General features: G+C 46.0%; 2 protein-coding genes across 7 annotated transcripts; both read left to right on the top strand.

The window, feature by feature from the left end:
• The first annotated feature begins 36 nt into the window (after window positions 1-36).
• On the top strand, window positions 37-18,705 carry LOC146272452 (copine-3-like). 5 transcript variants are annotated; one of them, XM_084706279.1, is made up of 16 exons: window positions 37-159; window positions 10,462-10,593; window positions 10,733-10,912; window positions 11,627-11,701; window positions 11,854-11,925; window positions 12,014-12,097; window positions 12,304-12,393; window positions 12,925-13,023; window positions 13,471-13,557; window positions 13,746-13,805; window positions 14,207-14,340; window positions 14,928-15,034; window positions 15,177-15,310; window positions 15,500-15,631; window positions 15,838-15,942; window positions 16,628-18,705. In XM_084706279.1, the coding sequence occupies exons 2-16, from the start codon at window positions 10,462-10,464 to the stop codon at window positions 16,739-16,741; spliced, it is 1,605 nt and encodes a 534-aa protein (XP_084562405.1). In that variant the 5' UTR covers window positions 37-159; the 3' UTR covers window positions 16,742-18,705. The 5 variants fall into 5 exon arrangements, with proteins under 5 accessions (XP_084562405.1, XP_084562406.1, XP_084562403.1 ...); XM_084706280.1 differs by lacking the exon at window positions 37-159 and adding an exon at window positions 466-674; XM_084706277.1 differs by lacking the exon at window positions 37-159 and adding an exon at window positions 2,700-2,785.
• On the top strand, window positions 38-7,384 carry rbm12 (RNA binding motif protein 12). Of its 2 annotated transcripts, XM_084706273.1 has the most exons (3): window positions 117-159; window positions 2,694-2,785; window positions 3,846-7,384. In XM_084706273.1, exon 3 carries the CDS (start codon window positions 3,887-3,889, stop codon window positions 6,485-6,487), a length of 2,601 nt encoding a protein of 866 aa, XP_084562399.1. In that variant the 5' UTR covers window positions 117-159; window positions 2,694-2,785; window positions 3,846-3,886; the 3' UTR covers window positions 6,488-7,384. The 2 variants fall into 2 exon arrangements, with proteins under 2 accessions (XP_084562401.1, XP_084562399.1); XM_084706275.1 differs by lacking the exon at window positions 2,694-2,785 and having other exon boundaries at window positions 38-159.
• Window positions 18,706-18,973: the final 268 nt, after the last annotated feature.

Genomic DNA, 18,973 nt, shown 5'->3' with positions numbered 1-18,973 from the left:
GTACAGTGAACGAACAGCACGCACTAACTTCTGCGTCACTGGCTCCCCTGCCTCGCTCTACCGACATTTCGTGCACAAGCGAGAAGAACACGGGGTGGAGAGGACGTACGAGAGCGTCTCAGTTATTTAAATAAGATCTGTTAATTGACAGATATTTCGGTAAGGACCACAAAACAGCACAGCAGTTTACACATGCAAAGAGAAGCAGATTCATGTAGATGTTCTATGTGCAAGTTAGCTAGAGCTAGCTAGCTTGAGTTGCTGGATAGCCAGGGCAGCTTGTTTTGGTGGTTGGATGGATGGGCTATTTTGTCTTGAGCTAGCAAGTAAACGGTAGCATATAAGTTGGTGGCATTGCTTGTAGCTATCGATCAAAACGGTACCTATGATAATATTGCAGGTTTTTGTATTGCAGGTAGTAGTGTAGTTGTATCTGCTTGCTGGAGTTTAAAATTGTGGTTTGAAATATTGCTGACTATGTAGGAAGGTTCACTCAGAGCTAGCTAGCTAGTTAGCTGTCGCTCATCCTGCTGGGTAGAGCCGTTTTCATTGTGAAAGTCTCAGCGCCATTTTGTCCCTTGGCTTCATGTGTACTACCAATCTATTAGGTTAGGAAACTATTGGTGCAGTTGGTGGGGTGTCCATAAACCTTCACATTTTATCGAGAACATCAGGTGCGTGTTTTTCTCAACTCTTCCCTGCACTGCGGCTTTGTTGTGTTAAAGCTGAGAGCCTAGATGGCGTATTTCCTGCAGTTCCAAACAGGTTTCACTGCCCTGTCTTGTGATGTTTCCAGTGTTGTGATAAACCGAATCCACTGCAGCTGTTTTATACAGTTTTTTTGGGATAAAGTAGGCCTATAGATGTTGGAAATTATTATGGCCAGCTGAGATAGCCTAAACGAAAGATCACGTATTGAACACTGAAGTGTCCTACTGTACAGACGTGTTTTTGTAAACTGACTTTCCTTCTTAAATGCAATAGGAAACCATTGCTCTGCAAAGAAAAACTGGTTAAATTAATTGTGATGGAATCCCTTGTGGAAGTCTGAAGGTATTGTGCCGTTGGATGCTCTGGTTAAGGTTGACTAGTGTTGCTACTATTGCGAATGTGGACTTCTGTGTGTGTCTATGGATCAGACTAGTTAAGTGATGCTTTTTGGGCTTCGCTGCTGCTGCTTAAACAGTTAAGTCTTGCTTTCGAAGGGCTTGATTTTTTTTTTTTTACTGCTATTAAGGGTATGACTTGGGTCCCTGTTGGCTAAATCTTACATGGTGCTGGTTGTGTTTAGCTGAGAAATAGGGCTATTCACATTGTGCTTTTGGAACCTATGGTATGTTTGTGAAATTGAACTTCACTACACTTGTATGTTTCAGCTGAACATATTTCAGCTGGAATGTGTTGAGCTGGTCCAAGCTGGTCAGATCTGTTGCCTTCCCACAGCTGTGCACCAGAGGTGTGACCTGTTGATAGCTGTGCTGAGGTGTTGAGACTTTACCTTGGAACTGGGACTCTGGTGCTGTTAACCTGAGTAACAGAGAGGAGGGTCAGAGAAGATGCTGTGTTCTGTGGCACTGCTGAAACCCATTCCACAACACCAGAAAGTATTTGTGCCATTTGACTGTGAAGGGAATCAGTTTATAGCTCAGGTTATATGCTCAGAAGTGAGCAGGAGTGGTTGACAAAGCCCACAAGCTGGGAAGGAGAGGGGCAGTTGTGCCAGTATCGCCCATATCTTGTGTGAGAGGATGGTACAGTTTCTGCCTTTTGTTGTTCTCCTTTATCCTCAGCATTGTATTCATTGGCCAATGCTGTTCTAGGGTTAGCACGGATGTTTGCTTATCATAACATGCATTTGTTTTTATTGTCTTGGTTTCTATTGCCCGAATGGATAAATCTGAATGATAGAACGGATATGTTGTTGCCTAGGTCCAAGCATGGCTTTGCTGTCATGGGTTTGGTGAAGGAATTTGTAAGGTTTTAATGCTGGAGAGCAGGCAGAAAATGCACATTCACAAATCTTAATCCTGTAGGCTAGATCAAGTTTAACCCTGTTTAATCTCAGAATTCCAATATGCTGTGTTTAACTGAAATCCACCGTCAAGAATGATTGGTCCAGAAAGTTCCTATTTAAGACCTCTACCTGACATTTCACGATCTTCCCGTGTTTCTGAATGTATGCCATGTCTTCCAACCACCACAGACAACCAACAAACTGAAAACCCTTGAACACGACAATGCGATTAAAGTTTGGGGATGGGGGTGGGGGCATTCCTGTTTTTCACTGCACACGGTTGTTGCCTTCAGTGGCTTGCATGATTCTTCTTTTTCCGCTGTTGTAGTATTGATCGATTTTGCTGTGATGACATGCTTTGTTTCAACACGAATACGAATGATATGTTTTTGTCTCAACACATAGCCTTTGAGATGCATGACGTGTGTGAATCGTCGGCTGTGTTTGGCTTGATGGCAAAGCAGCCACTCAAGATGTCCCCCTTCTCCCACTCCTTTCCCCCAGCCGTTGATGCACTGGTAGACACTGTCCTGTATCTCTCCCAGCTACTGCAGGCTACTGCCTCAAACTGTAATACACTGGGGCTGAGGCCAGTGTTTCTGTGAGGAGCTCTCTCTCTCTCTATCTGCCTGCTGTCCGCTGATGTCCCTGTCTCCCATCTCCTGTTCTTTTGTTGCAGTCTTGAGTTGATGATAATAATTGCTTGGCGTCAGGATTGGCTTGGATATCCTGCTGTGTGACTGTGTATCGAAGCACGTCTTGTTACCCAAGGTAAGCGTGTTGCTATGCCCGCAGAGTGGTAGTCGGCCCGCCTACCTAGTCGCACACACCTCAACGTTAGATGCCACTGGGGAGGTCTAGGTCATCGCAGGTCATGTCCACCGGGCCTGATAAGGCTCTGTAACCTGCTGCTTGCTAGCTGACCTCACTCAGTTTTTCAGACCTCACTCACTTCAACAGACTTCAGGTTACTACGGTCAAATTACATTTGACCTAAAGGCCTATTTTGAAGGGGGCTTACTTAACCTTAAAGTTTGGATTCAGGGACAGTTCTTTTGGTTTCATTGCAAGAAATGGCTAACTCAAGTACTCCAAGTATAAACATGTTTAGGCCTGATAGATTCATAGACGGTATTGATTCGGTATCCATGACAGTTCTGTGGTGTTTTTTTCCTGCTCCAGCCCATAGACACCCTCATTGTAGACAACGCCCAGGTCTACATTTAAGCTCAACTAATGAGAACAACTCATAGTATTGAAACACTGATTTCAAGCACTGGATTCAAACTGATGTTATGAATTCATATTAAAAGTAGATAGTTGGTTGCTATATTCGTGTTTATGGTCTCTTGTCTGCTGTGTTTGTATTTTGCCACCCTCCGTCTCCACCCCCACCCCCCATATCTCTCCACTGCGTCATTCTTTTCATCTTCAGCCATCTCTTTCTCCTTCCCTTGCTCTTTGAACAGTCTATCCAGTGTTTCCCCTACCATTATAATGGACACCCCCCCCCCCTGGAAGGTCAAGTTAACTTGGTAAAAATAATGTATTTTTTCATATAGTGCCAGATCACAAAATGAGTAATTTAAGGTTACCTTTCCTATAAAATAGGGCTATAGCTTGCTCATTTTAACTAAGTGGCCTTATGTTATTTCTTATTTACACAACGGCATGTGATTTCTGTCTCTACATGGTCACCCCCCCCCCCTCCCCCAAAGCTGTAAACCCAGGGGAAACACTGCTATCCTAGTAGCTCCTCCTCTCTGTCTCTCTCTCTCTTTCACTCTATTCCGTCCTTCATGGTCTGACGGTCCCTACCCTTTCTCTACAGGTGTGTAAAGCCCAGGGCCAGCTGACAGGTGTGTAGTGGTGATGGCGGTGGTTATCCGCCTGCAAGGCCTGCCCATCGTGGCGGGCACCATGGACATACGGCACTTCTTCTCCGGCCTCACCATACCGGATGGGGGGGTTCACATAGTGGGGGGGGAGCACGGCGAGGCCTTTATGGTGTTCGCCACGGACGAGGATGCCAGGCTAGGTATGATGCGTACAGGTGGGGCTATCAAGGGCTCCAAGGTGTCCCTCTTGCTCAGCAGCAAGACTGAGATGCACAACATGATCGAACTGAGCCGTCGCCGTTTCGAGACGGGTAGCGGTGAGACCGCCGCCGGTAACGGCAGCCGGCCGGGAGGACCCCCCGCCAGCACTGCTGGGAGTGGGAGGGGCTTCAGCAACACCACCACCCCCACCACTGCGCCTTCTGGTCATGACAGCGGCGGCAACAAGAACCCATCCACTTATGCATCCTCCTCCGGCAGCATGCCGCCAAGCTTCAGCAACAACTACAGCAGCCCAGCCATCACCACTCTGGCCTCCCACAACTCTGGCCCCCCTCCCATCCCCTCCCTGCCCCCCATGCCTACCATCCCTCCCATGCCAGTCCCTCCTCCCGTTTCCTCCCTCCCCCCTGTCCCGACCGTGTCCCCCCTCACCCAGGGGCCACCTGTGCCCCCTATGTCCCATCTTGCCCACATGTCAGCCATGCCTCCCTTTAACCCTGGCGTGCCACCCCCTGGTGGCATGACCCAAGGCCTGCCCTTGGGGACGCCAAACCATATGTTCCTTGGCCATATGAACCCCCTGGCCTCCCTCAATCTGCAAGCCCACATGAAAGCTGCCGTAGGGGGTGCCGCAGGTCTTGGTGGGCCACCTGTAGGTCTTGGGCCAGATGATCTGTACGCCCACCTCCAAGGACTTCCCTTCACAGCCACAGAGATGGACATTCGAGATATGTTCCAGGGCCTGGGGCTCGACTCCATCCGCCTACTGAGAGACAACATGGGCCGCAGCAGTGGTCGAGCCCTGGTCAAGTTCTTCTCCCCCCAGGACACATTTGAGGCGGTAAAACGCGGTGGCGCCCTCATGGGCCAGCGATTTGTGGAGATCAGCCCCGCTTCTGAGCGACAGTGGGCAAGCGTTGGTGGCCCGGCCCACTCCAAACCCAACAACAACCAGCAGGAGTCCCAGGACCAACATCGGCGTGGCAGCATGACGTCGGCCTCGCCCGGGGGCCGGGGGGAGCGTGGGCGGTCCCGTTCTCCACAAAAGCCGGAGTTCTGTGTTTACCTAAAAGGCCTGCCTTATGAAGCAGACAAGAAGCAGATATTTGACTTCTTTAAGAATCTGGAGATCGTAGAGGACAGCCTGTATATCGCCTACGGTCCTACCGGCCGCGCCACGGGGGAAGGCTTTGTTGAATTCAAAAATGAGATGGACTACAAGGCAGCCCTTGGGTCGCACATGCAGTACATGGGCAGTAGGTTCATTCAGGTCCATCCCATCAGCAAGAAAGGAATGTTTGAGAAGATTGATTCCATCCGTAAACGCATGCAGGGCTCCCAGGGTGAACAGAAGAACAGCTCCGACCCGGGCAAAGGTGCCAGGAACTGTGGCCACATATCCAACATCCCCTACAATGTGTCAAAGAAGGACGTACGCCTGTTTCTGGAGGGGGTCGGGGTGTTCGAGGACAGCCTGAAGGTTCTAGTGGACGGGAACGGTAATGGATTGGGCCAGGCTGTGGTGCAGTTCCGTTCCGAAGACGACGCTCACAACGCCGAACGGCTCCACCGGCAGAAACTGAACGGCAGGGACGCCTTCGTGCACCTGGTCACCTTCGAGCAGATGAAAGAAATCGAGAGAAACCCTCCACCCCAGGTCAAGAGGGGGCAGGGGAAGGTTCAGGGTCAGGGCAGCTCCCAGGTTCAGGTTCACGCACAGGCTCATGCACAGGCCCACGTTCAGGCCCAAGCGAACCCCTTCGGCATGACAGGAGAAGAGTTCAACTTCCTCAGAAACACAGTAGGGAACCTAAACAATGGGCCATTCGTAGGCCCGTTTCCAGGCCCAGGTAATGGCTTAGCAGGGCCCCCTCCACTGCCCCCCCTGGCAGCAGGTCTGGGGGACGTGGGTCTAGGCCTGCCCCCTCCCCTGGTGGGACACATGCCAGGCCCTATTCTGGAACCTCCAGGGTTCCGGCCCGGCAATTCTAGCGGACCTCCAGGTTTTGGCCAGCCGCCATTTGACAACAATTCTAGAAAGAATGGAGGCCAGGGGCGAGGGGGTGGTAGTGGAGGGGGAGGAGGAGGACAGGGTCGGGGTGGGGGAGGAGGACCGGGAGCTGACCCCCTCAGAGGACAAGGGGCCGCGGGCCCGGGAAACCCCCGCGGCGGGGGACCCACCATCGTCAAGATCCAGAACATGCCGTTCACGGTGACTGTTGATGAAATCATGGACTTCTTCTACGGATACCAGGTGCTCCCTGGGTCTGTTTGCCTACAATTCAGTGAAAAGGGCCTGCCCACTGGGGAGGCGATGGTGGCTTTCGAGTCCCACGACGAGGCCATGTCCGCCGTCATGGACCTCAATGACCGCCCGATAGGCGCCCGCAAGGTCAAAATCAGTCTAGGCTAACTGACTCTCTCCCAGTGGTAAGAGCCTCTTGTTGAAATGTTGAGGTATCTCACAATCTCTCTCTCCTTTTACCCTTTGTTGAAATTCTTTACGAAAGTACAATTATTTAGTAGCAAAATATGAAATGACAAAAAAAAAAAGATACAAGTGCTGCATCACTTTGATGTATGAAGATGCTTTACTGTAGCGGTCTGTGTGGATTCCCTGTTGGTTATCAGCTGGCCATGACATGGTGATGATGTAGGAGCTGGAATCCAATCATGTCCAGAGGTGAAACATGTGATATGAGTGTTTCTCTCAAACAGACTTGATGACAGACACAGGTCTGGATGGAGGAGTGTGGGTGGAGATAACGGAGGGGTGGTGCTTACTCCATCCTATTCTTGAGGCATGTGAGATGAGTTTCTCATAATGATGATGTTGACTCCTAACCCTAACCTGTGTCTGCTGTAGGTTGAACTTTAGCTCTTCCTCTCCTCTTTCTGAAACTTTCATAAAAGGGGTTTTCTCTTCACCTGCTGCCATGCAAGGTGCCACAGAGGTCACAATTTTGCTCAAAGCTGTTTTCCCACCCACTGTCAATAAATGCAAATGTCAATGTTGTTGCTCTCTTGTGTGAAGGAAACTGTAGTGTTTGTTTCTTCAATGTTAGATATGACTGAATTTTTTTAATCTTCAGAGTTATTGCAGCCTGACCCATGAAAGCTCTCTGCCTCAGTTTTCTTTGAACCTATAAGCTGCTGTTTCCCAGATGTAGATTTGTGTAGCGTTGTAGTGTCATCTCATCAGAACAACTGTTAAGTTTCATTAATTCGACGTGGCAGCAAATGAACTCATTGGGTGTGTGTATATAGCCTCCTGTCCTACACTTTTGTCAATAAAATGGCATTCCTGATATCACAGGTATTTTATGTTAATTCTCTGCTCACTGCTTGCTAAAATCATTGGGAACAATAAAGTTATGTTTTGGCAGAGTTTCACCAGGTAGTAGGGTTACACACAGCCTGTGTTGCTATGGTTACAGAAAGCAGTGCATTGCCATGGTAACTCAAAGCTTAAAGAGTTGGGGACCTACAGTGGTGTGATGCTATGGTAATGCACAGCTGGGTGTTGTCGTGGCAATGCACAGCTAAAAGTGTTGTGATGCTGACACATACCCCGGTCCCGTGCTGCTATGGTAACGCACCGCTGGGTGTATGTTTCTTTGTTACAACAGAAGTTTTCAGTTCCTGTCCAGGGATGCATCTTTGCCTACTGATGCTGCATTCAGAGATGAAATGGATTAACCAGGACAATGTCAAACTGATGTTTGAAGGCTGCAAACCGATGAGACCAAATGAGCGTGTGTGAGAGTCATTGTTGTATGCATGTACACCTGCAGCGATCAGGAGCGAATGACGATCTCTGGATAACAGGTCAGAGTTCAAAAGAGCCATAATCCATTCAATGAAACACATTAAAATCAGAGGTACCTGACTACAGCAGTGTAGTCTGTGCAGCGCATGTCTAGTCATGAATCTGACAGCTGGTAAACACATTCTTTTTGTGTGTGTGTGTGTGTGTGTGTGTGGAATAAGTTGAAGGATATACATTTCAGTGTTTTTACTACAAGGCTTTCTAAGCCTACAGAGTGGTCCAGATACCTCTTTAAAACTCCGTATAAATCCATACCTGGACAGATATATCCTTCTATAATCCAGGATGGACATACTGTAGCTGGTCTGTTTGTGTCCTTGTGTATGTGTCTGTTTGTCCCTCTGGTTCTGCCCTCAGCCCTGGGGAGAGGTCTTGCAACAGCACAGCCATGAGTAAATGTAAACTAATAGAGGTTATGAATGTTCAGTTCTTAGGTTGTTAAAGTCAGGCAGAGAATAATACATTATTTAAACACAGTGTTGTGCTAGTTGTTAGCATGTGTGTGTGTGTGTGTGTTACAGTCAAGTAATGATTTAAAGAAAGAATGAGAGGGCTGGGAGGTGTGTGTTTGTGCGCGTTTATGCAAAAAACACGTTGCTACCCTTACGATCCTGATCATGTGACCTCACTGCTTGCTCGTTTGCTGCTGGTTATAAAGCACATGTTGGATGTGGACTGTGAGGACTGAGTTCCTACCTAGAACCTAGTTCCTAGACACTAGATCCTGCTGCTACTGCCGCCGTGCTATGCTGTGAACGAGGTAGGTACATTTCTGGAAATACCTGTAACGGGCTGTAGGGGGCGCTGGCACCATGGATTCTGGCAAAAAGAGGTTCTGTGTGTAATATGGATACTTGTAATTGATAAAGGCCTCTACATAGAGCTTGCACACTTCTGGCTCTGTGAGGCTAGAACAATGCAGACAGGACAAGGATTTATATCCATGAAGTATTCGAGTATCCCGTTCTGTTCTTCGCCGACACTCATCCGTCCATAACTGTGTGAATTGGGATGGTTTGAAAATAAGGCTGTGGCAAAAAGGTTATTCTTTAACGGTCAAAGTTTTACCTGCGGTCAGTGCCTCAATCTGTGGGTCAATTTTCGGTATAACCAGGTGATGTGAAGCTGTGCTGGTCGGAGACCTGAGTGATGAGCTAACTAGCTTGGTGGGGTGATATGTTGGTGGGAGATGTAAACATAAGAAGGGAGCTGTCGGCCCAGAAATGAGGGAGGTTGTAGGAAGGACCGCGAGAGGAGAATATGGGCGTTTGTTCTTTTTCACCAACTTTGTTTTATCTTGAATAAGCATGTCTCTTGTCCTGGTGTAATCACATGGTCTCTATAAACAATACATGCCTTACCTGCTAACGGTTTATGGCTAGGCTGGGATGGACTGAGCTGAGCAATGGCCTAAATTTAATGTTTCTATTCACTGAGAAGAGGACTATTCATATAGTCCACAGAATGCGAGTGTGTAGTCGGTATTTCTCTATATGCGAGACAGTGGATGGAATTCAAAGGACATTCACATTGAAGTTAGTCACCCTAGATTAACAAATTATTTTAGGCAGGCAGCAGCACGAGTCGGTTGCCTATTCAAACCAATAACAACCCCGCCCAACTTAGTTCCATAGCCGCAACCAGGCTGTGGGGGAAAGAAGCACAGCATTGGCAGACAGTTGGGGTTAGCGAACGTTGCATAGTTACCCCTGATAACAATATGTAACTGATTAGTCTGCTCCATTAGTGGTTTTTCACAGGGGCCGAACACCGTTTTGTATTAACTTTGCATACCTCCATGTTTATGTTCCAAAGTGGAAACTTACGTCATAACGTGCAGCCAGTCGTATTACTGCGGCTCTCTTAACAGACTTGATTGTGCACTTGTGTTTAGGATATGACTGGCTATAAAACAATATTCATGCGTGTGTAAAACTGCAAGGCCACTGTGAAATCTAAATTAACTGCTGGGATTCTGTAACATCTTTATTAAACGAGCATGGGCGCACTTCCGCAAATTCCCCCTATAATGACAGAAGAACGTGAGTGATGTATCAGCTGGCCAATAACACCGCTTGCAGAAAGGCAGTTTATCCAATGGCAGGGCTGTTACGTAGCTGTTCATGTGCCACACCTTTTGTGAACGTCGAAAGTCAAATCATCCATTCAGTGACTTTTACTTGTACTCAGTTCGACGTGGTGGGTCAACATAGCGTCTGTTTATATCCTGTACGTTGTTGTTGAGTGAAACAAGGTAACTTGCTTTGATCGGAGTTTAATTGTTACCCTTTGATGGTGAATATATTTGTTTTTGGTTAATCCACTTGATTCAGGACTGTATTAAAGTAGGTTTGCTTCGACGAAACGGATGCATTTTTTTGGGATGCATTTTTTGTCTAAATGAACTGGGTGTGGTGTGGCCAAGTTCATCGTGGTTGTGAAACATTGTATTTTTATCTCTCAAAAAGAAACGAGAAAAGTCGTCTTGTTTACCGTGATCTTGTGGGACTTACAAGTTCACCCTCTTAACCCGTCTAACAGGTCTATGTCTTTTTCAGATGGCGACTGATTGCGTGTCGAAGATCGAGCTCTCCATCTCGTGCAGCAACCTTCTAGACAAGGATGTTGGTTCGAAGTCTGATCCGCTGTGTGTGCTTTTGCAGAGCATTGGTGACGACAAGTGGGCAGAGGTAAGAATGAAGCAGGGTGGGTGTGCGGGCGCGTTTGGGTAGACCCATGAGAAGATATGAGGACTAGACGGGCGTGGGAGAAGAAATTGAGCGGGTGAAGATATGATGCGTGTCTGTCTGTGTGTGTTTGTATGTGTAGCTGGACCGTACAGAACGCGTGAAGAACTGCCAGGACCCCTCCTTCAGCACGCGCCTGCGTGTGGACTACTACTTTGAGAAGGTCCAGAAGTTGAAGCTGGGTGTCTACGACATCGATAACAAGTCTGTTGACCTGACCGATGACGACTTCCTGGGAGGGCTTGAGTGCACTCTGGGACAGGTGGGTGTCATTCATCAATACCTCCATCACAGCTTGGACCGTTTGTATGGTCATCAAAATGATCTTACTACTAACCCAGTCAGTCAGCTACAACAGGCTGATGCTAGTTGTGGGAATGTTTTTCAGGAACTTTCATTCTGTTGAAATTCCTAGAAAGAGTCCAAGTGATGTTGTCATTGACGTTCAGTGAAAATCCCTTGAGTATCGTGATAATGTCCTTTAACCACTCTAGCTACTGGATAGATGATTCCATCAATCAGATAAAGATCCCATCCGTTATCTTCCCTTATTCACTCTAATCTAGACTAATTAATTGTGTAGATTAGTGTTTCCCAACCCTTTTTCAGTAATGGCACCATTAGAAAAGATTCTAAATGTTGTGGCAACTCTGCATATCCTGACTTCTCCTAATTAAGGAACGGTTTTAACTCTTCCCTCAGTTCATTGAGTTGTGCCAAAACCTTACCGCGTGTTAGCCATCGAACGGCCGTGTGTAATAACAAGCTCTGACGTCCGCTCCCGTATCCTTGCAAGGAAAATTTCTTGAAGGATTTTACACGGCACGCCTGCTCTCGTCAGACGGCACCCCAGGGTGCCGCAGCACGCCGTTTGGGAAACACTGGTGTAGACAACCCACTGTAGTTCAGTCCTGTGGGGGCTGTTTTAGGTAACACCTGTGTGTGTGTGTGTGTGTGTGTGTGTGTGTGTCCCAAGATTGTCTCCAGCAAGAAGCTCACCAGACCGTTACAACTGAAGAAGGGCAAGCCTGCTGGCAAAGGAACCATCACTGTGAGTGAAACTATGTGTGTGTCACTTGTGGTCACCATGAACTGGCTTAACATTTACATTTTGGCATGCATACTATTCTATGTAAATAACTCTAATTTGTGTCCGTTATGGAAATCTTCTGATTGTGTGTGTGTGTGTGTCGTGTGTTCCAGATCACAGCAGAGGAGATTAAAGACAACAGATCCATAGTTCTGGAGGCGGCAGCTAAAAGCCTGGATAAGAAGGTAGGGAGAGATGAAGGACAGTAGGGATTTGATGAAACCTTTTGTCATTTCGACTCGGCACTTACAGAAGTGTGTGTGTGTGTCGCAGGATTTTTTTGGGAAATCAGACCCATTTCTTGAGTTCTTCAAGCAGGGAGACGATGGCCAGTGGCAGCTGGTGCACAGAACAGAGGTAAACAACACAACACACACACACCAACACAACACACACACACACTCAACGCACTACACTAAACAGCTACACACGCAACGTTCGACACACGCCAAAGGTACCTCACAAACACATTGGCAACACTGATGCGCTCCACACAAGACACACTTGTAAAGAAATGTTCTCGTATGTGGAACATGGAAGACCATTGTGTGTTCCTCTGTCAGGTGGTGAAGAACAACCTGAACCCATCCTGGAAGACCTTCACCGTGCCCCTGCAAACCTTCTGCAGCTGTGACTTGGAGAAGAGCATTAAGGTGACTGCCATCTGGAGGAAAGGACCATGACACTAACTCACACACACACACACACACACTAAAGAAATGCTCACATGCTCTGGAAAATTAGTGTTTAACAAACGTGTTTGTATTCCCCCCCTTTCCCCTCATTGTGTTGCTTTCTGGTATGAAATGCGCTATATAACATTTTATTTGATTTACACCCACGCAGGGCCTAGCATGCCCAATAGGACCCCATAGTTGTATTGTCTGAAAGGAAAAGCTTTTTCTTTGTGTTGATTCCCTTCAGGTTTGTTTCACTGTAAAGCTATGTTTCCAAAGCCTGTCCTAATGGATAGACTATCAGTCCTGATCTGTGTGTGTGTGTTGGCATGTGTATTACTGGCAGGTTGTGTGTTACGATAAGGACGAGGACACCAGCTCTGACATGATTGGCCAGTTCACTTGTACGGCTGCCAAGCTATTGGAGGGCAAAGACAGAGCGGTGAGCCCCTCTCTCGCACCCCCCCTCCTTCTTTTTCTCACCTCTGCTCTCCTCCTCTCCTCTAGGTTCACTGCTCTGACTATGATAACGATGGCTCACATGACCTCATTGGTGTTTTCCAAACTAGTGTTGCACAGCTGCAGAAAGCTGCCCATGGTTCACCGGTGAGACCATGCTTTTCCTTTCTATCTACAGTACATCAGTGTTCACTCCATCCTGCTCTCTCTGTAGTATTCTTCACTCAATCCTGCTCTCTCTGTAGTATTTTTCACTCCATCCTTCTCTCTCTCTCTGTAGTATTCTTCACTCCAATCTTCTTTCTCTCTGTAGTATTCTTCAACACTCTTGTCTATCCTCCTTCTCTATCCTCTACTCTGTATATTTAATCCGCAATAAGGCTTTTAGAAACAGTGTATCTGTCTACAGTGGGTTGTAACTTTTCCTTTATGTTGGATTTTTGTTCTTGGTCCCTCTGACTTCAATATTTATGTCAGTATGATATGCTTTAGTTTCTGAAATATATTGATGTGTGCTTTACAGTGTAGAGGATCTGATGATTACGATGTGATCAGGTATCATTGTTTGACCACTAGTATGCGCTGTGCCCCCAGGTGGAGTTTGACTGTATCCACCCTGAGAAACAGAAGAAGAAGAAGAGTTATAAGAACTCTGGAGTGGTCATTATCAAGTCCTGCCAGGTAGGTCTATAATATTGATATTTCCACAGATGTTGAGTTGAGTAGGACTACAGTTCCCATAACTCAACAGCAACCCTGTCCTGGTAGCATGTGGCTGTCCATCATGGGACCCTGTGAATATATGTGTCTATGGTAACAAGTGGATGTGTCCGTGCCCATGGTAACCGGTGGGTGTGTTCTCCCTGCAGCTGGCAGCTCAGTACTCGTTCCTGGACTATGTGATGGGAGGTTGCCAGATCAACTTCACGGTACGCCACTCTCCCTCCCCAGCATGGTGATGATGATGAGGGTGGGGATAGCTCACCTGAGTCTCTCATCGTAGTTGGACATAATAACCAGACATGAAATCCACATTTCCTGGATGAATAACTCATCTTCTTACTGGACTACACCTGATAAAGGACATGCAGACCATATAAGGACATAACACCACAGGAAGTTATTATCATCCACAGAGCACAGTTAAAGTAAAAACATGGTCTGGCCAGTATTTGACCATATAAAGCTCACATCTTGTATGCCCTAATGATGAATGAGCTGTGATTAAATTCCCATATCCGTATCTTTTCGGATTCTATTGTTCTGAATGTTCTACTGAATATTCTAAACATTCCACGGTCCTGAAGTGTTATGCTGTCCTTGTGTCCAGGTGGGAATAGACTTCACGGGGTCCAACGGAGACCCTCGTTCCCCCAGCTCTCTGCATTACCTGAGCCCCGACGGGCAGAACCAGTATCTGCTGGCCACCTGGTCTGTGGGTCAGGTGGTGCAGGACTACGATACGTAAGAACCTTATATTCTACACCCCACATTCTACACCCCACATTCTGCACCCCACATTCTACACCCCACATTCTGCACCCTATATTCTACACCTTATATTCTACACCATACATTCTACACCTCACATTCTACACCCTACATTCTACACCCCATATTCTACACCCCACATTCTACACCCCACATTCTGCACCCTATATACTACACCTTATATTCTACACCTCACATTCTACACCTCACATTCTACACCTCACATTCTACACCTCACATTCTACACCCTACATTCTACACCCCACATTCTACACCCCACATTCTACACCTCATATTTTACACCCTACATTCTACGTGAACACCTGATTCAAATTCATAAGTCATTATCAAGCTCTTCAGAAGCCTGATAACGACCCATTAATTTAAATCAGGTGTGTTAAAGCAGGGATACATAGAAAACATGCAGGGAAGGGTCTCCCAAGGACCAGGATTGTGAGGCCTCTATACATTACACCCTAAACACGACACACTAAATCCTTCAAACTTAAACACTATACTTACGCCCTGATCCTTCTGCCCTCCTCTCATCTCCTCCTCAGTGATAAACTCTTCCCGGCTTTTGGCTTCGGAGCCAAGGTTCCTCCAGACTGGCAGGTCTCCCATGAGTTTGCACTGAACTTCAACCCCAGTAACCCCTACTGCCAAGGTATACACCACCTGACCCTGACCCCAGCCCCTAGAGCTCCTAGTCCAGCAGCACAAACACCCTGGCTGATGTAAGCCCTGGCAAGCTGCACAGATACAGTACTGAGTCTTCAACTACACTGCTGTTTTCTGTGTGTGTGTAGGTGTCCAGGGCATCATAGAGGCTTACCGTTTAGCTTTACCCCAAGTCAAACTGCACGGTCCCACCAACTTCTCTCCCATCATCAACCATGTCGCCCGTCTCGCTGTTGGGGGAACACAACAGAACAACGCATCTGTAAGCTTACACACACACACACACACACACACACACACACACACACATATATGCAAACACACACACACAGAAAGTTACAATACACAAAGGCAGACACACTGCTGTGTTAAACACGTTTAACTCGTCGTATTATATCTGTCAGTGACTCGTGTCTTTTTCTCTCTTCTTCCTCGTTTTGCTCTTTCTTAGCAATACTTTGTACTGCTGATCCTGACTGATGGAGAGATCACAGACCTGGACCAGACACGGGACGCCATTGTAGCTGCGTCCCGCCTCCCCATGTCAATCATCATCATCGGAGTGGGCGAGGCCGACTTCAAGGTGCGAGTGATGATCACCTACTGGAGCTAAAGACATTTATATAATTTGCCATTCACTTATAATGCGTAACCTTTATATAATATGGTATATTATTTTATGAGACTGTCTACATATTCCATCTAACATGACTTTTGATTCACAAATGCATTAATTAATTCATTAATTCATTCATATAAACACTCACTTGTTGGTTGTCTGGTTCCCAGGCCATGGAGATGCTGGATGGAGACGATGGCGTCCTCAAGTCCCTGAGCGGGGAGCCAGTGGCCAGAGACATCGTCCAGTTTGTCCCCTTCAGGCAGTTCAGCAATGTACGTCTCTGGAACCCTCTGATCGCTTTCACAGACAAGTACCTGTAGGATCAGGGCCGACATAGGCAGCCGCTTAGGGCAGCATGAAGAAGGAGGCGGTATCCATTGATGAACCCTCCCGCACTACCAGCAAAGGGTGCCAACCGTGCCACGTCATATGTCCATGTCCGCGTTGTGGTTGGGGGGGGGGGGGCTGCACCCCAATTTGAGCTCCCGGGGGGAGGGGGGGGGAGCCTAGGGCGCCATATGTGCTAGGACTGGTACTGTGTAGGATAGTACCATAGTACCTGTAGGATAGTACCATAGTACCTGTAGGATAGTACCATAGTACCTGTAGGATAGTACCATAGTACCTGTAGGATAGTACCATAGTACCTGTAGGATAGTACATCATTACACTTATGTTGTTACACCTGAACATTCATGCCAATGAAGCGTATTGAATTTAATAATACTTGTAGGATCGTACCTGAATTACCTGGTCGCAACATATTAATATAGAACAGGACTGAAGCTGTTGGTAACAGCAGCATGTTGCAGTACAGTACCTGAGTCTTCTGGTCAGTGTTGTAGACTAGCATATCCTGACCAGAACACACCAGTCTATCTTAGTAGCATGAGGTTCCTACACTGTAACATGTCCTCTCAACACTCTTTGTTTTCTCTCTTTGTTTTCCCTCCCAAGGCACCTAAAGAGGCTCTGGCCCAGAGTGTTCTGGCTGAGGTACCCAATCAGCTGGTGTCTTATTTCAAGATGAGGAAGCTTGACCCTATCAACCTTCCTGGTGCTAAAGCATAGACCCCCCTCCGGGCCATAGATCTACCTCTGGAGACACATCTCTTTGCCACTGCATCTCTTTACCACAGGGGGCGCCAGAGGTCTATGCTGTCACTTGATCAGACTGTGGAACCACTTTCTGGAATAATCCATGGTTGACTATATAGAGGTTTAGACAACACTCATTACAATGTGGAAGTTTAGCAACAGAACCTACTAGTAGCTAAATCTCTCCCCAAAAAACAAAGTTACACAATTCATTACATAAAGTCCTTACGTCCAGTGAAATTCTACATAATGATGACCAAGAAAGTACACGAAATACTTTCAGAAGCCAATGTTTGGCTTTTCTTGCCAATCTTGTTTCAGTCACCACAAACTTGTGCCATGTCTGTCCCATATCCATAATGAATATATTCTCATGGCTCATGGGTAATCAATTGACTTTGTCCAAACCTTGATATATTCAACCTCGGAATCATCTCCAACTGTGATCTAACAGTGCCTTGAAGACCACTGTTCTACATGTAATCCCCCTTTTAAGTATTCCTCTCCTGTCTAGATATTCATTTATAGTACATGTGATGTCTATCATGCTAGCAAGGAGGAGACGGGTCTTCTGACAAATGTTATTAATCTTTTTATATGAGTTTTATCTAGAATGTTACCATACACACCCTATGTGTCACGTGTTCCTCACTTTTCTCCCTCAGAACCAAATGAGCTTAGGCCTAGCACCTTCCTAGCTAGCTGTTAATATTACTAGCTTAACTGTCTGCTGCCTAATGCTTTAGCTGCAAACCAACTTCTATGCAAACTAAAAAGCCTTAAATGCTGCATGATAGTTGATGATTTTATACTATAATCACTTTGCACTTCCTGTCTGATGCTGGAGACATGTGACTCAACAAGGCACGGCAAATGTGTTTGTTGGAATACACGCTGCGATAGATTATGCATGTGCTGCAATGGGAAAAGAGTTCAATACCTTTTTCAATTTCAAACATTAGGAGTGTATTAAAAACGATTCAATGAATAGAAAATAGATAGATGTATTGAAATGCCATAGGATTTCTGATAATCTGTACCAAAGACCAAAAATATATACAATATATGCAATATATACAAGTAGTTCTGAAGTTGCCATAGAATCATGGGGTATTAGAGAATGTTTTAACAATTAGGTTGTTGCTAGTTAATAATCATAATATTCAATTATGTTTTTCTTTTTACTTAAAGAAGAGTTTAGAAGTGTCAAATGTATGTTTGGTTTTAACCCGTATATTTTTGTTAAGTGCCAACATTGATTTGGGTCCAGAGAGTGTGTTTAGTCTACCATTGCTGTGTTACTTTCATGGTAGCAACTAGGTTTACAAACAAGAAGTAGTAGCCAAGACTGACAGAGCATGACGTTCTCCCAGCACACCTGGACAGGAGACATGGCTAGGACACAATTACTTGGTATCTGTTTACTCTGTAAAGGGAATTTTATTTCTTATTGAATATGGGATCTATCATATCTCTTTATATATAACTTCTCCATTAAATTGGGTATTTGTTATTGCATCTTTAAAAACGAGCTTGCATGTATGTAGATGAGAAACATGTTGCTGTTGATAACAAATTATATTTGTGCCATGGTCTCGGTTGTGGTCAGTTCTATCATTGTGAAAATAATTTTTACAATTCCAAAATAGTTTGTTCATTATTCCAGATGCTTTCATATATTTTTATTTACATTTTATTTCATGAATTATATATAGCTGAATAATGGATTGTTACTCTGGCCAGGACCATATCAGTTTTGTTATGCATCTGTTGAGACTTGAGATATTATGTCACTTTAAGGAACATGTTAAATATTATGAATCATAATATTTAAATATTATGAAATGCCAATCACCAGACATATTTGAAGACTGCTTTGTGCCTTGCTTATTTGATTCATTAAATCAAAATAAATTACATTCATGAGAAAACCGTCACAGGAATTCTTCAAGTGTCTGATTCGCGATCTGTTCACCTGAAATGAGCTGTGCTTTATTCCACTCAGTCCCTGAACGTATGAGAGAAGTGTGTTTAAGGAGTGCGTGTCGTTGTAAATGCAAACATGCATGTGAGTGTGTGTGTTCTCTGATAGTGACTGAACAGGCTGGGCCACTCGATTAGTTCCTTCACAGCAGGACGTCCCCTCACCACCTCCTGAACAGCACAGCCAAAGACAAGGGGACTCTACTATTCTCTACTGTACTC

This window comes from Hypomesus nipponensis, chromosome 9, assembly GCF_054491055.1.
Source record: "Hypomesus nipponensis isolate SF chromosome 9, ASM5449105v1, whole genome shotgun sequence".
Lineage (NCBI taxonomy): Eukaryota > Metazoa > Chordata > Actinopteri > Osmeriformes > Osmeridae > Hypomesus > Hypomesus nipponensis.
The sequence above is the reverse complement of the archived record's forward strand: the minus strand, read 5'-3'. Positions and strand labels throughout refer to the sequence as shown.

Bases quoted from the DNA above. Each gene is read 5' to 3' on its own strand.
- rbm12 (XM_084706275.1), top strand. From the start codon at position 3,887: ATGGCGGTGGTTATCCGCCTGCAAGGCCTGCCCATCGTGGCGGGCACC.
- LOC146272452 (XM_084706279.1), top strand. From the start codon at position 10,462: ATGGCGACTGATTGCGTGTCGAAGATCGAGCTCTCCATCTCGTGCAGC. The intron at 11,926-12,013 runs GTAGGGAGAGAT...TGTGTGTCGCAG, and splicing joins CTAAAAGCCTGGATAAGAAG to GATTTTTTTGGGAAATCAGA. The intron at 14,341-14,927 runs GTAAGAACCTTA...TCTCCTCCTCAG, and splicing joins GTGGTGCAGGACTACGATAC to TGATAAACTCTTCCCGGCTT.